This window comes from Hypomesus transpacificus, chromosome 9 (genome assembly GCF_021917145.1).
Source record: "Hypomesus transpacificus isolate Combined female chromosome 9, fHypTra1, whole genome shotgun sequence".
Classification (NCBI taxonomy): domain Eukaryota; kingdom Metazoa; phylum Chordata; class Actinopteri; order Osmeriformes; family Osmeridae; genus Hypomesus; species Hypomesus transpacificus.
This window is the reverse complement of record NC_061068.1, coordinates 10,343,370-10,358,715: the sequence shown is the minus strand read 5'-3', so window position 1 is coordinate 10,358,715 and position 15,346 is coordinate 10,343,370. Positions and strand designations below refer to the sequence as shown.

The 15,346-nt window shown below is 40.0% G+C and overlaps 2 protein-coding genes across 7 annotated transcripts; both read right to left on the bottom strand.

The window, feature by feature from the left end:
* Window positions 1-3,631: 3,631 nt before the first annotated feature.
* On the bottom strand, window positions 3,632-6,180 carry LOC124470955 (coatomer subunit zeta-1-like). The gene is made up of 9 exons (XM_047025198.1): window positions 5,992-6,180; window positions 5,638-5,706; window positions 5,449-5,530; window positions 5,188-5,279; window positions 5,035-5,090; window positions 4,689-4,766; window positions 4,432-4,483; window positions 4,278-4,316; window positions 3,632-4,066 (listed from the first exon to the last, which is right to left on the bottom strand). The coding sequence occupies exons 1-9, from the start codon at window positions 6,007-6,009 to the stop codon at window positions 4,019-4,021; spliced, it is 534 nt and encodes a 177-aa protein (XP_046881154.1). The 5' UTR covers window positions 6,010-6,180; the 3' UTR covers window positions 3,632-4,018.
* Window positions 6,181-7,084: 904 nt separating this feature from the next.
* hnrnpa1a (heterogeneous nuclear ribonucleoprotein A1a) lies at window positions 7,085-15,088 on the bottom strand. 6 transcript variants are annotated; one of them, XR_006956499.1, is made up of 12 exons: window positions 14,937-15,087; window positions 14,014-14,130; window positions 13,774-13,920; window positions 13,443-13,653; window positions 13,249-13,341; window positions 13,121-13,162; window positions 10,932-11,003; window positions 10,673-10,840; window positions 10,271-10,456; window positions 10,070-10,139; window positions 7,303-7,365; window positions 7,085-7,188 (listed from the first exon to the last, which is right to left on the bottom strand). XR_006956499.1 is itself a non-coding variant. In XM_047025617.1 (11 exons), exons 1-10 carry the CDS (start codon window positions 14,949-14,951, stop codon window positions 10,078-10,080), a joined length of 1,113 nt encoding a protein of 370 aa, XP_046881573.1. In that variant the 5' UTR covers window positions 14,952-15,087; the 3' UTR covers window positions 8,308-8,665; window positions 10,070-10,077. The 6 variants fall into 6 exon arrangements, 4 of the variants coding, with proteins under 4 accessions (XP_046881573.1, XP_046881574.1, XP_046881576.1 ...); XR_006956500.1 differs by lacking the exon at window positions 10,070-10,139 and having other exon boundaries at window positions 14,937-15,088; XM_047025617.1 differs by lacking the exons at window positions 7,085-7,188; window positions 7,303-7,365 and adding an exon at window positions 8,308-8,665.
* Between the last annotated feature and the right edge of the window lie 258 nt (window positions 15,089-15,346).

Here is a 15,346-nt window from a genome sequence, read left to right as displayed (position 1 = left end):
TGCTTGATGGATAAAGGAACTTGCTTCTTTGCAATACTGGCCCCTGGTCATCCATCTGTGGGTCTTCAGAGTGAATGTTTGGTTATCAATATTTAAGATCTTAAATGACAATGTCAGCTAATTCTTGATAGACACGATCATCTAAGACCCTTTCAAATTATCGGTCTGGTACAGATACTGATAATTCTATTTACCAGTATTCACACCTATTAAAAAGTTCTCATGAAGGTCTTTCAGGTGCCTTTTGGCAAACTCTAGGTGGGCTGTGATGTGTCTTTTACTGAGGAGTGGCTTCCATTTGGCCACTCTACCATACAGGCGTGATTGGTGGAGTGCTGAAGCGATAGTTGTCCTTCTGGAAGGTTCCCCTCTCTTCACAGAGCAATGCTGGAGCTCTGTCAGAGTGACCATGGGGTTCTTGGTCACCTCCCTGACTAAGGCCCTTCTCCCCCGATTGGCCAGGCGGCCAACTCTTGGAAGAGTCCTGGTGGTTCCAAAAATGTGGCCACCGTGCTCATTGGGACCTTCAATGCTGCAGAAATGTTTCTGTACGAGTGTCACGGTACAGGCTGTGAAAACGTATGTTGCCTACAAAACATACATGTTTTATTTTTAACAGATTTGCAAAAGATTCAAAAAAACTTTCACATCTTTATGGGGCATTGTGTGTAGGCTATAATTGTGAGAGTTTTTTTGCCAAACGCAGACAGCTAAAGTAATAATACACAGAAAATATTGTTGACAGCAAAGGAGTGAAAGTGACTTTAGCAGTTTTCTGCCGTTGATTGGTGATGCGACACAGTTATTTACAGTGTGCCTGTTGTATTATCTATTATACCCTCCCTGACTGCTCATACAACCACGGGGCAGCCGTGGGCTGAGAAACTGGAGAGCGTGAAGCTGAAGGAGTGGGAGTAGATTGGAATAACGGAATCAGAGCAGAGAAAAGGAAGGAGGCATTTAAGATCAAAGTGCATCAAAGGTAATATATACACTACCTATCCTCCCATGATGGGATGAGCGAATCTAATTTAGCTCTGTGTCGTAAAATCTGGCACTCATCCTTAAACCCATAAAATATGCAATGCTGTTTCACACCCTTCTCTGATTTCCTTTTTTGTGGGGGGGGGGAATTTACCCTATTAACTATAAATAATTTAAAATATTAATAATAAAATATTATTAAAAAAAGGTATGGGAGAAAACGGGAAGAGAAGTATTGTAAGAAGAATGGACAATGACAGGGTGACAAAGAAATAACATAAAAAGGTAATGAAAGTGTATATCTAATGTGTATTCTGTGTGCGGATTGTAACTCATGTTGACTGTGAATGTCTCGGTAGCAGCACGATGAAAAGCACATTCCTGGAATACTATGGTTGGGCCACTAGTGTGTAGAGAATAGTGTGTAAGTCAAAGTAATTAAAGTAATGATGCTTGGCTTTAGTAACAGTCAAGGAATCAGATAGTTACGTAGGAAATAGAGATGAAGCAGGTAGGTAATGTCAGGTATAATTCAGTCTTTGTCCGTCTATTCAGTGTCTCCATTTCCTCACCTCTGCCTATGTCCCCTTTACTATCGTTCCCTCTGTTTCTCCATTCGGCATCATTCTACTGTCTTGACACAGGCATACCACGCCCTCCCTTCCTCCTTGCTCCCCTCCCCCCAGGGACACAGGCTTTACGACAGTAACTTGACACTGGTTCTGTGTCCTATCACAGAGAAGGCTGTAACTCATCTTAAAGGCGGCCGGCAGCGAATCATAGTACACCCATAAATCTGCTTGTCAGGGAAGAACCAATGAGGAACAAGCTATAAATCACAGCTGTCAGCTTGGTGGCCAATGGCGGGGTGATGGCACTAAATCTGCCAGGGATGTGGGAGAGGAGGGGTGGAGGGCTGCTTTTTAATGGGTACTGCATTGCTGCTGGGGACTCCACAGGGAGGGGGTTGGGGGACATAGAGAAGAGACATACAGAGAAGAAAAGGAGGCTTTAAAATAGAAACATCAAGGCGGTTTCTTCCGGAGCTTCTTTAGATTCTGTTTTAGCTTGAAGATAACACTTTTCTCTAGCACAAGGGTGGGATTTCATGCCAGACACAAAACAAAATGTAACAATGTCTTACTCTCAGATTTGTTCCATTAACTGGTTTAACATCCAGAAAATTCGGATTATACAATGTATTACATAAAATAATTCAATATTGGTTGTTATATTGCATACATAACAAAATCAAAATCAACACTTACAAATACATAAGACAATATAGTTTGCTACAGTATCCTCACTTGTCCATTAAAACTTGTCATAAACAACGTCATACCATAACAGGCAAATATAATTCTGCGTATCAGCCACGAATGACATGATAATTGGATTTATGTTCACATTACAACTCAGTGTGTTGCTGCAGATTTTGGTGTAGAACTGGGGAGCTTTAGGCACAGGCTGTGAATTCCAGCCATGGAATGAGCGTAGGAAGGGGATGTTGTGTTGTTTTTGGCTTTCTCTGCAGCCCAAAACAACACACTGTTCACTCAGGATCTGTAAATGACACTCTGGAGGAACTAACAAGTCGTAAAGCACAGTTTAAGTAGCAGAGAGACATTTCAAACACACACACACACAAACTGTAATACCAGTAACATTGTTGAGGTTTGAACTCCCCTCGTGCACATTTCCTGTTCTACTGTAACACCTATTCCACACAAATCTTTTTATTTGATCTTTAACACAGATACTAAAACCACCCATTTAATCATCTAATTTGGACTAATAGTGGCATTTCCACAGAAATCAAATAAAATCTTTGGTCAATTTGCCACAGTAAATGAGCTGGAAGTAACAAAGATGTATACCTCTTTAGACTACATACAGGGCTTAGTCTATCAGAAACAGAATGGGAAATTAACATGAATGCATACATTGCTGTTTTTTTATTATACAAGAAGAGGCCATCTATTGGCCAGATTGTCAGACCCATGGTCATTACAGGTGAATATTTATCCTTGGGCAAAGATGATATATAAAATAATAAAATTTACAAAAATATATAATAACAGGTAAAGCTGCCCAGAAAACAAACACATTTCTCTCAATTTATAGACCTTTGATTTACACAAATACATGAATTTGAAATACTAGGATGTATGCAAAATTCCACACACACAGCTGAAGATACCTTGATGTGTACGTAAAGCACTGTAGCATGCCAAATAAATTGTATCCATGTATCTACATCTTGGTGTAATGTATATAGATGTGTATGACTTTGCCAGGGCAATCAGCCGATGAGGTGCTAAGTATGATCAGTGTTGCATAACTTTTTCCTGCTGTCTGAATGATCTAAATCCATGTCATTTGTCTCCTTTATTGTACTCAAAACAGATAAAATACTTTTAGAATTGATCTGTTATTGAGCCCTTCCTTGTGACAATGTCTGTGTGTGTTTAAATAAGTGGAAGCAAAAGTGTTGTGGCACTAATATTTGGTGTTTATGTCTGTCTAGAATTGCCTAAACAAAAAAGCATGTCACATGTCTTTATTCATTACTGTGATTGTATTAAATAATCACTACCACTAGGTGGCCTTATGTATTCTTAAAATTAATACAAAGAGGAAACACTTGTTTAAATAACACTTTATTATGTAAAGGTTATCTTTCTTGCCAATAGAATGAATGATGTACAGTAAACCGCTTTTAAATGAAATTATCACAAGTAACTCATGAACATGACATCATGTGTTGATATTTGGACTGAACAAAACTTGTGTGACCAAGTGTTAAAAGTCATTCTGATAACAATCATACAAAGAGGTGAAACCATTCTCTAACACTTTAACCAAGCCAGTTTAAACCAAGTTTACTGATTATCAACAGACAACTAAAAAAGACATAAGACAGTAAAGATCACGGCTCAATCCAAAGTTAACAATTACTGGTTTACCAAGGGAAAAGTAGGAAAGGAATGATGTTGTTGGGTGAGTGTGGGCATGCGAGTGACCAGTTTCTGACCTATCGCAGCAAAGACCACTTTATTTGTTCTTTAGCAGACAGAAGCACCTAAGAAAGAAACAATTAAGAAATGCATAGCACGACACATTATAAAAATGTTTAGCCTCCCACATAAACATGTGTATCTTAACACTGAATACTTGAGTTGTTGCATTACATCTGCAAAAAAAGTACAATCTGCGAGTGGAATGGAATGTTTCCCATTAGCAACGCGTTTGGTGACAAGGGAGCATAACCGTTAAGAAATGTCTTCTTTTACCTGAGACATAATCTGTTCTGTTAGAGGGACATCATCCCCCTGCAGGTGAGAAATACAGAGTGATTGAGAAACACAAATAAATACTTTTTATATCTTTGCATTGCTCCACCCAAGGGCAATATTAGTTGTTTGAAAATAAAAAAAACTAATGTACCCTCAGGGCCACACGGTAGACCACCTGTTGAGGGTCACTCTCCAGGATGACTCTATACGACAAAGCCACATAAGTTACTCACAATGTCTTGGATCTAGAAGTGGGTTTAATACTTTATGAGATCTTACTTAATTAGAAACAGCATACAGATGGTAAACTATTTAATGGCTAGTTCCTGTTATGACATCAGAGGACTGTTCTGAATGAATGTAGCACACATGTAGGGCTTCTGCAAGTTGCAAGTTGTTTACACATACCCTTCATCAACTATCTCATCAACAGCCAAGAACAAGCCCTCCATATTCTCAAGCAAAGCTCGCCGCTCCACATTCTTCCTGTATACAGACACAATGACAGTATATTTTCAGCAATTACAACTGTTCTAGGAGGCAAACTGACCGATTTCCAGACAATCCTAATGGGAGACACTGACCAAGGGTCCTTTTAATTATTGCACAGTATGAAATGGAGACTGTAAGGTAATCATAATTTTATATAATATGAAATTAATTTTGACAACCGAAAGCTGGAGGTACCAACAAAGACTGTTTACCAAAACAATACGTTTAAGTCTAAATACAGCACCATTCAGTTCAGTCTCACCTTAACATCTGGCTAAGTGAGTCAAACAGACAATTTAGCACTGACATCAGCATCAGCTGGGGAGGCAAGCAAGCAACAGTATGAGGGAAAAAAGGACACGTTATCATAAACATCTGCAAATGTATCAATATATTGGCACACTGATTGGCCTACCTCATTTTCATGAGAACTTCCAATAACATAGAAGTACAGGTCAATATTGCTCTTGTACACAACAGTGAGGCCCTCTATAAATGCTATTTCACCTAGACAAATAAGAGTGGTTATTTTGAATAAAAATTGCAACGAATTTCTTCAACGCAACTTTCAGTGCTTTATTGGACAAAATGGGAGTGATAAACAGCAGACTTTGGTCAAGCATGTCATCCTAATTTGATACATTTATAAAAATAGGTTTCTTGGTATGCAACTTACTGTCTGTGCGGTGTGTCTTATTGAATATGTTCTTTTCAAATGCTTTTTGCTCCTTCACACTTGGATAGGTTTCATCATAGTACTGTAGGTTAAGGCATTGGGGTTAATCAGTCACATAGGGCCCAAGCACGAACATTATGCCTACTAGAACACACCGCACAAAGTTGGCTTTAGTTAAGGGATAGTCACCTTAGCATAAAGTCTTTCTCCATCGTTATCCAGGATAAGAACAGCTTTTACTGTATACAACGTGGGTTCCTGCCGAGTAAAATACACACTTTTAGGCTTGTTAAATAATTACACGACACACCAGAAGCTACCTAGCTAACCTACTGACGTATTTGCAGAAGCTCCAAAGATCACATCAATGTGCGTCCAATTCAGCTAACTACTAAATATCCGGTATACAGCTCGCTTTAAAACCTTTGACTAAAGATGACCATAATATCGTAAATGCTGGAACACAAGACGAACACTTTGTCGCATCTCTTTTCCAAATTTAAATACATGAAATTCACAAGCAGTATCCCAATACTTCATTACCAGTATGTGTGAGTCCATAGTTTTTCATATGATGACTCATTCAGGAAGCTCTCCCAGTCACCAGTCCACTCGTTTTGGCCGCTGGTAGGCTACAAGCCATCATAAACATGTTTTTTGCTTCACAACCCTATGCCGCATTATTTTAACATTTTCAGGCCGTGAAGTAGCCTAATATTAATACGATTGTAGGTAAACGTATTAACCCAACCTGACCTGTTATGTTTACCTCTTTTGGAGGGGGCCAAGTCTTAATTAGGGGGGTCAAACCCCCCGTAATTCGCACATTGAGTAAAAATAATATGATAAGTAATAACATTACTTTGTACAGAAAGTAATAATGTAACTTAATCACACTACTTTTACTGAACAGTAATAACAAATTGATTACTTTTTTAGTAACTTCCCCCAACACTGGTCGTATCAACATATTAGCAGAGACTCCGATAAAACGTTTTTACACATGTCAACGTGTATGTCTATTAAACAGTTGTAGAGTTGTATTTTTATTGATATTGCAAGTACGTAAAACTGAATCTGCACACTTTGCCATGACGTTATACGAACTACAACAGTGACTTCAGAGAACTACAACTCAGCATTAATCTGTCTGACACGCCCCCGAGCGTGGTGCACTATGGGAAGGTGAGCCATGGCACGGGATTCGCGTCACTGCAGTCTGGCGACTTTGTTTCCTTGGCAATTTCCGCTTTCGCTGAGCAGCCGTGGATGAGAAATATGGTTTCAAAAATCCATGGTAACTTTTGTTTTCTTTGATTAGTTTGAAGATCTGAAGATCACCTGTGCCAATTTTGTTGAAGATTGGCCAACATTCCTGACCTGTGAAGAAATGCTATGGTTGCCATCCATTGGTGGTAGCCTACTGTTCCATGCAATGGTAGATATCAAACTTTGAGTGTGCCAAATGTAATAACGTTTTTACCATATGGTACCAGGGGCTGCCATACTGTATTGGCAGAAGATGCACAATGATAAAAGGTATAAACACAATAGGTGGCACTGGCTTCACAGCTCCGATCCCAATAATTACAGGCCTTGTGAAGAAAACACACCTCATTCTTGAAAAACAAGTACAAACGTTTTTAAAAGAACATTTATTTAAAAAGAGTTCAAACATGTAAAAAAAAAAGACTGTCCAGCAGCATTTTTGTAGTCCTCATTTGGTCACCTGAAAGGACACTGAAAAAACAAATGGTCAAAATTGCAGACTGCTTGACAAATACAAAAACAAACATTACAATTCAAGCTGGTATTCAGGTTGCCTAAAGTACTGACGCTAAAAAAGCAATATACCTTTATCGTCTACATTGGTCAGATGATCCCTTGGTGTGTGAAAGAACAGCATCAATTAAAAGCCTGCAAATAAGGAAAGAAATCAGAAAAAATATTGATGTATACAATAACAGGATTGAACTTCTAAACAATTCCGAAGATCAAATGCATATGACACATGCACTTCTCACAAACGTATTTCATACCTATAGGGAAAAGTACATGGCATAATCCAACGTTGGCATAAAAATAGTTCACAGAAACTCTAATCAAGTTAAGGTAATCAAGTCACCGATACTGTCACATTCCACAATGGTATACTTAGCAGCAGTGGGGAAACTGACACTTTAGTTACTATGCCAAGACAGTCTGTACTGCTGAAATACATTGAATGACGACAATGAAACAAATACAAGAATGGATCAAAAATCTCCTCTTACCTACCAGTATGGCATATCAACAACCCCTTTCTTGTGCTGCCTCTCGCTAGTTTTACAAAGGCAACCCTCTGCACTCAAGACTGCTGCTGTCCCCTGCTTCACTGGTTCCACGCAGGGATCTTGCTACTTTTCTCCCTTAGCTGGCTGCTCCCATTGGCTAGCTTTTCAGTGTGCTCCTCCAATTGGCTAGGCTCAACTTTAGTGTGCAAGCTAGGCTCCAATTGATGCACATTGGCAAGAACAGTAGCTGAAACAGGCTCCAAGGAAATCAAAGGGAGCAATGACCTTGGTACATGCACAGCATTTTCACTTTGTACTAAAGCAGCAAGTAAACAAGTCTAGCGCATTAAAAAGGGACAAAAAAAAAAGTAGACCTGTTTTACTGAATTGGAAGAAATGACATTGGTAACGAGAACCCTTTTTAAAACACTCCCCATTCACTTAATGTTCATCTGCTTATCTTAACTACTTGTTCAATTTGTTGTTGCCGTCATAAAAATGAAAATAAACTGATGGACATCAATTTGGCCATTTAACACAGTGAAATTGTTCCCAATAATCAAAATACACATTGTAAGGAATAAACTAAAACTGAAAAGCGGTTTATTTAATCTTGATTTGTTGGCGAATACATCTTAAAACACCCTATGGGCGAAGGAAAAAACAAAATGCCTACATAGATCCTTAGTGGAATGCTTTACACTTCACAATTACAAAAAACACAACAATAACAAGATCAGAAAATCCTGCGGGAAAGGATTTGACATGAATCCATCCCAATTCCGCTCCCTCCCTTTCCACATGATTTTATCCTTGTCTACATTTCTCTTCATGTGGCAGATGTAAACCTGCCACAACTGTGCTTGGCTGAGCAGATCTAGGGGGTAACCTGCTGCTTCCTTTCCCTGTCACCTCTCTGGCTCTCCTCTCCTAAGTACTGCTGCCTGTTGGACAATACGGAACAACATAGTTAAACTTTTGCACCTTTCTTCATCATTTCAACTACATTTTGAGAGAGGATTCCAGAGGAGAAAAGCCAGGAGCAAGCCTTCAATTCAAGCCCATTGCACTGTGTGCAAAGGGTATGAGAATAGACTGTTAGTTTGGGGGTTGTTTTTAGGGCTGCAACAACGAATTGATTAAAATCGATTGTTAAAAGCGTTAGCAACGAATTTCATTATCAATTCGTTGTGTTGCGCGATTATTACACCACTCAATAAGTCGCGGATATGTTAGAGTATAAAAAATAAGTTTAGTTGAGCGCGGAGCAGAGCAGAGGCAGAGGAAAGACCATCGGAGAGATGTTGTTGAGTAACGTTGTTCTGAAACACATGGCAGAGAAATCAGTACGACGCAAGTCATCCAAGGTGTGGGAGCATTTCACACTAAATACGTCGAAAAGGTGTGCCAATTGATCAAGGTGAAGTTTGTTTCATATTCAACATTCGTCTCACATTCGGAAGACGCTACTTTGCAGCGTCGTGTTAGGGACTGGGTGAAAACTACCCATACCATTTTGAAAAATGTAGACTTATAATATTTTTATGAATAAAAAAACCTCAGACACCAGAGTATCTTAAAAATGTATGGTATACTTCCACAGTCTTTACTTTTTCAATTAAGTTTCAAATAAAATGATAGAAAATAACTAATCTTTGAAAATAGCGTAATCCTCGCAAATCTTAACTTTTTTCAAAATTGTGTCAAAAAATCTTACATATACACCAGATAATTCTAATAAAGTCTGGCCTACTTCCACAACCTTTCAATTTTCAAAAATGTTTAAAAAAAAACTCAAATAAATTGCTCATCTCTGAAAATGGCATTAAATCCACGCATTAAATTTATAACTTTTTCAAAATTATGTGCCTGTTTGTGCACATTCTGAAGATCTTTTGCACTGTCAGTTCTGTTTTTGAATAAAGGGTTGGTAATGAATGCTTTTTTAATTTTTATCGGATTCATCGATTAATCGAAAAAAGAATCGACAGATTAATCGATTACTAAAATAATCGTTAGTTGCAGCCCTAGATGTTTTACACTTCGTCCAATACATTATGCCAGGGGCTTAACAGAAGTTCCATTCTGTGAAAATTAAGGGTTTGCTGCTGGATAGCCCCCAAAACAGAACTCATCACGCATAAACCATGGTTTGCTTATGATCACCCTGAAACTACGGCTTGCTTTGCACTGCCTTTGTTTCTTAAGAAAGTCTCAACGCATCTTCAACTACACTGTGACGAGCATAATTAAGGGCAATCTTGATTCGTCTTCTACTACTATATTGACTCAAGGCTAAATCTTAGTCCGGTCTAAAAGCAGTGCAATAATTGCAGTGCAGTTCTTACCTTAAAACCTAGTATCTTCGACCTCCAGAGCCCCCTCCATATCCACCACCGGAGCCTCCTCCATACCCACCTGCAGAACGGGCCAGGCCTTATATAAATGCTTGACTGAAGTGACTCACTAGAGGCCCTGAGATAATCTGTATCTTTCTCATCAGGGCTGGGTTTATAATCAAATAAAAACAAGTGTGTAATGGATCTTACCACCATATGGACCACTGCTCCTGCCCCCTCCACTGCCGCCACTGTAGTTGCCTCCTTTCATTGGGCCATAGTTAGAGGACGATTGGCTGTTATAATTGCCAAAGTCACTGTAGTCTCCTCCACCACCACTGCTGCCTCCACTGCTTCCGCCGCCACCACCACCGTAGCTACCTACAAGATCATGAGCTTTAGACAGTCTTTTCATTAGACACATGCAAAATGAGACTATGAAAACATATTTAAAGTACCAATCAAAAGATTTCAATTAATGTTTTATTGTGTATTCACACAATTTGTTTACTCAATAACTGATCAAACTTAAAACCGTATCTTTAGACTAATAAAGTGCAAATCTGAGGGTCCAAAATCAGGCAGTTTATAAAACACACATGGTTCACTTACCACTGCCGTAGCCACCGCCGCCACCGCCTCCATTGTTGTAGTTGTCATATCCTCCACCTCCTCCATAGCCTCCACCCTGGTTGCCATAGCCCTGGCCGCCGCCACCACCACTGCCGCCGCCACCATAGCCACGGTTCCCCCCATACCCAGGACCTCCTCCATAGCCACCTTAGGATAGACCCAAGCAATAGCAATTCAGGGTAAGACCTCAGAAGGTATAACCTACTGTTATTTATCAAACGTAACAAGTGGAACTCACCGTTGCCTCCATAGTTATTATATCCATCCCCATCGCCATATCCTCCACCTCCTCTCCCTCCACCAAATCCACCTAGTTTCAGAATTTGAAAGAAAAGATTAAGGATTAGGATCTAATACATCTGATTAAGCCATAAACACTGGTTTTGGAAGAGTTACTTCAAAAGAAAGTTTGTCAGTGTATGTATCTAAAGAGAATAGCTAAGAGGAGGGAGAATTAATTGGTAGGTTTGATTTCTTTCTAGAAATGTACTATTAACACTATGGTTTTGTCTACCAACAGAAACTTTTCAATTCTACCAAATTGCTGTAGTCATTATTTTGATTACCTGTCTAATTCTCCTCTGAGCAGATAGGTCAGTGTTTCCCCTATGTTGATTTTGTCGTGGCGGCCCGCCACAAATTCAAATTCAATTTACAATAAGTTGTTACGTCAATTATTAATTGGCAGCATATTTCTGGCATTTAGAACATTCTTTAAGTAGCCTAACTGTATTGCTTTACGGAAAATAGGACCAAAATATATGCAGTATTACATTTGTTATTAGACTATTACATTAACCTACTCCAAAATATAGGGTTAGAACTTTATTTCGGCCGAGGGGGAAGGGGGGGGTCGGACAGACCTGCCCCCACAGCAAAAAAAAATCCTAGGGGAAACACTGTAGGTTATCAAATCTCAAAACACTTTTGCTTACACAATTACTAACTACTGTCCATACAGAGATGCAAATGTTCTGAGTTGCAAAACAATGAGAATAAATTGTAGGGATGCACCTTTTTGCTGCCTCATGGTTCTTGTTCTGACTTTCTACTCTGTTCTTATTTCTTTTTGTACCACTTAGTTCTGGATAAGTTGGATGTAGGTGGCAGCCCAGACATGCAACACTGCAGTCATCCCTCAAAATGACACAGATGCTGTCCTTGGTCATTCTGATGGGTCAGATATGGACTAAGGAGACAGGTAATTTGCCAGCCAGGCTGTTGAATGTATATGCTGAATTTATGCAAACCATGTAAATCATGAAAGGAACAACGTTATCAGTGATGACCTTCCCTTCAACACCCCCCTCCACTATTGAAAATGAAGAGCCAAGGGCCTCTACAAGCCATAGGGTCAGAGCCATCCATAAGACCCAAGGGCAAAGCTGCAGGTGGTCAAAAATAAAGACAGTGTTCATACGTTTAAAGAGGTTTGCCACCACTGTGGTTTCAAACTACATAGTATACATCCCAAATGTTGCAGAATGTGTGAAACAAAACTGCTCCAACCCAAAGGATGTTTTCCTACTGATGTATCCGCCCACCCTAAGAGATATCACATTTGAAACGTCCAATCTCTACTCCACCCAGACCATGAACGAGGAACTGTATCTATGTATGGATAAACTCCTTACATTCTATGGGATCCTTATCACATTCTGGTACACCTCGGTTCCAAGAAGACACATGCACTGGACACTGATGTACACAATGAAAGCATTTAAGATGCAATGTGGAGAAATCGCTTTGATGAAATACTGGCCTCAATTCATGTAGTAAACACAAATATCACAGACGACGCATTTTTTAAGGATATGCCCATCTCCTTAGCTCAATTAGTCAAATAAAGTCATGCCATTTCAGGAATGGCTATCAGTGAACGAGAGCATGATACTATAGCCGACATTAATGTAAGCAATTCATCTGAGGTAAACCAATCAGTTTTTGGTTACAAGCTATGGATTCTTGCATCATCCAGTGGTTAAATGCATCACATGGAGCCATATGATGGATCCCACACTGAGACTGGGTTAGGTCAGGAGAACCCAGTGTCGTTCTCAGTCTTGCAGGACAAGCTCAGGGGCCTCAAGGTTGCAAATTCATCAATGACAACCTCTCTTTGCTCACACTCCTTAATAGTATGACAACAAGAGGATATAGGAGCTCTGGAATAATGAGGCAAACTCATCTGATGTGATTCAAGTCACAGAAAGACTTAATGAAGTTACCACCATGGAACTTCTGGGGTTCTGAGCCCAAGGAGGCAAGTTGCTTTGACAAACATGTCAAACCACACGTGTGCACGTCATTTGTTGCCATCTGCGAGTCGCCATTAGCCAATTTAATTTTAATAACTTATTTGCCAACAACCAACAAGCTAGATATCAGCCGATATAGATCGGTGTATCCCTAATAAATTGTGCATACCTCCATATCCACCCCCTCTGCCAAAATTTCCACCCCTTGGCCCTGAAAGAAGATGAAATACACACATCACTTTTTTTGGCCAAGGTGTACCCAAAATATAAAGTGCTCAGAGCAGATGTAATTCATACCTCTCATGCTCATCCCTGATCTGTTCATGTCTTCCTTTGAAAGAGCTTTCCGCACTTCACAGTTATGGCCATTCAATGTATGGTACTTCTGGACTGTAATAAAGAAAATGGAGGTTGACAAATGCATTGGTTTGAAGAATTCTTGCAAGGTACATTAGCATAAAGGCACTGGCAACGACATTTCCAACACTTACTGACAATCCTGTCTACAGCATCATGATCGTCGAATGTAACAAAGGCAAATCCTCTCTTCTTGCCACTGCTTCTATCAGTCATGATGTCGATTACTTCAATCTTGCCAAATTGCTCAAAGTAGTCTCTAAGATGATGCTCTTCTGTGTCTTCCTTAATGCCACCCACAAATATTTTTTTGACAGTTGTGTGAGCACCAGGCCTGCATGAATCCTGTTAACACACACATTCAAAACAATGTATTAAAAAGCAAAAAGTAATCTAGATCTAAGCTCTAGGTTATTCCTTTGTTAAACAGACAGGCAACATCAAATAACAGAAGACTTTGCTTACCTCTCTAGACACTGCTCTTTTTGGCTCCACTTGTCTACCATCCACCTTGTGAGGACGTGCCTCCATAGCTGCATCAACTTCATCTACTGAGCTGTATGTAACAAAGCCAAACCCCCTTGACCTCTTTGAGACTGGGTCTTTCATTACCTATCAGGGAATAAGACAAAGATTAGCACAAACGTATTACATGTAATCCAGTCCATTTGGTCAAGACATCGGTTACATGTATATCAAACTTACTACGCAATCCGTGAGAGACCCCCATCGTTCAAAGTGATCTCTCAAACTTTCATCAGTAGTTTCAAAACTCAGTCCTCCGATGAACAGCTTGCGAAGCTGCTCCGGCTCGCGAGGGGTCTAAATATATTAAGACGGGGGGAAAAATCAATAGATGGAAATGTGATATACTTTTTTATCAGCCTTTAACATGCAATCAATGTAAACAAACACATGCATGTTGAGTGACAAATCATGGGCCAAAACAGATCCCTGTGGGTACAGTGTAGCCGGCGTCAAGCGTTGAGAGCTGCAGACACTGGTAGCAAAATAAATGCAGCTTAACCTACTACAACACTGGGTAGGCCAGAGCGTACGTTTACTGTAATACTTAGCCTACAGCTAGCCATCTAGCTAACTACAGTAGTAGGCTAGGTTTGCAGATCACGTCTACACAGTCTAGAATTTTACAAAGAATTTGACAAAATATTTAGACCTAGCAACGTCTAAGCCACCATTATGTGGTTGGGGTCATTTCAGTTTAGCAACTCAACAACAGTTTCTTTCATAACCCGACTGTACTAAACCAAGGCGAAAAATAGGCCCAGACCGGGAATAACGTGTGTTAGCTAACTAGCTCAAGCTACGCTACAAGCAACTAAATTCGTTTCAAAGTACTTAAAGTAAAATGGCATATTCCGAAGGATACGATTACTGTTATTAATTAGAAAATAACACTCAACTGCAGAATATAGCTGGCTAGCTATGTTAGCCTAGGTAGGCCGGTTTACGAGTGTGTTCGCAGTTAGCTTGGTAGCTAGCTAATTAGCCTGGCATAACCATGTAAGGTTAGTTGCAATCGATGACCCGATCTTGATGAGACGGACAATTACATACAATAGAAAACAATACATGTATGGCTACTTAAACGGAATGGCCATTCTTACCTCTTTCGATGACATGCTGCGGCCGTAATTATCGCAAGAACGTGCTAAATACTGTACGAGTCGTCCACGATGGCCAACTCTAGCTGGCTAGCTATAACAAAGTGGCCAGTAGTGTATGGTCTGGATAACACAGTCGACAGTGCCAAACACTGCACTTCTTCTTCTTTCTAGTTTAATGGGCGATGTATCACCACTACACTTCACATGGCTCTGCTGCCACCTATTGTTCGGGAGTGTGAGACTGGAGGTCCACTGTGGCCCCTAATATCCCCCCTAAACCCTGATTCCTGAACCCTTGCAGATTTAGCGAGAACGCACCTCGAAGTCCGTGAGTCTGTGAGGGTGGACATTGGGATTGTGCCATATTTTCCTTAGGGTCAAAAGGTACGAGAAGATCAGACAGATAAGGC

Bases quoted from the DNA above. Each gene is read 5' to 3' on its own strand.
- LOC124470955 (XM_047025198.1), bottom strand. The intron at 4,767-5,034 runs GTGAGACTGAAC...GTCTGTATACAG, and splicing joins TCACTTAGCCAGATGTTAAG to GAAGAATGTGGAGCGGCGAG. The intron at 4,067-4,277 runs GTAAAAGAAGAC...TTTCTTTCTTAG, and splicing joins CAGAACAGATTATGTCTCAG to GTGCTTCTGTCTGCTAAAGA.
- hnrnpa1a (XM_047025617.1), bottom strand. The intron at 13,921-14,013 runs GTAAGTTTGATA...ATTCCCTGATAG, and splicing joins GGTCTCTCACGGATTGCGTA to GTAATGAAAGACCCAGTCTC. The intron at 13,163-13,248 runs GTATGAATTACA...ATCTTCTTTCAG, and splicing joins ATCAGGGATGAGCATGAGAG to GGCCAAGGGGTGGAAATTTT.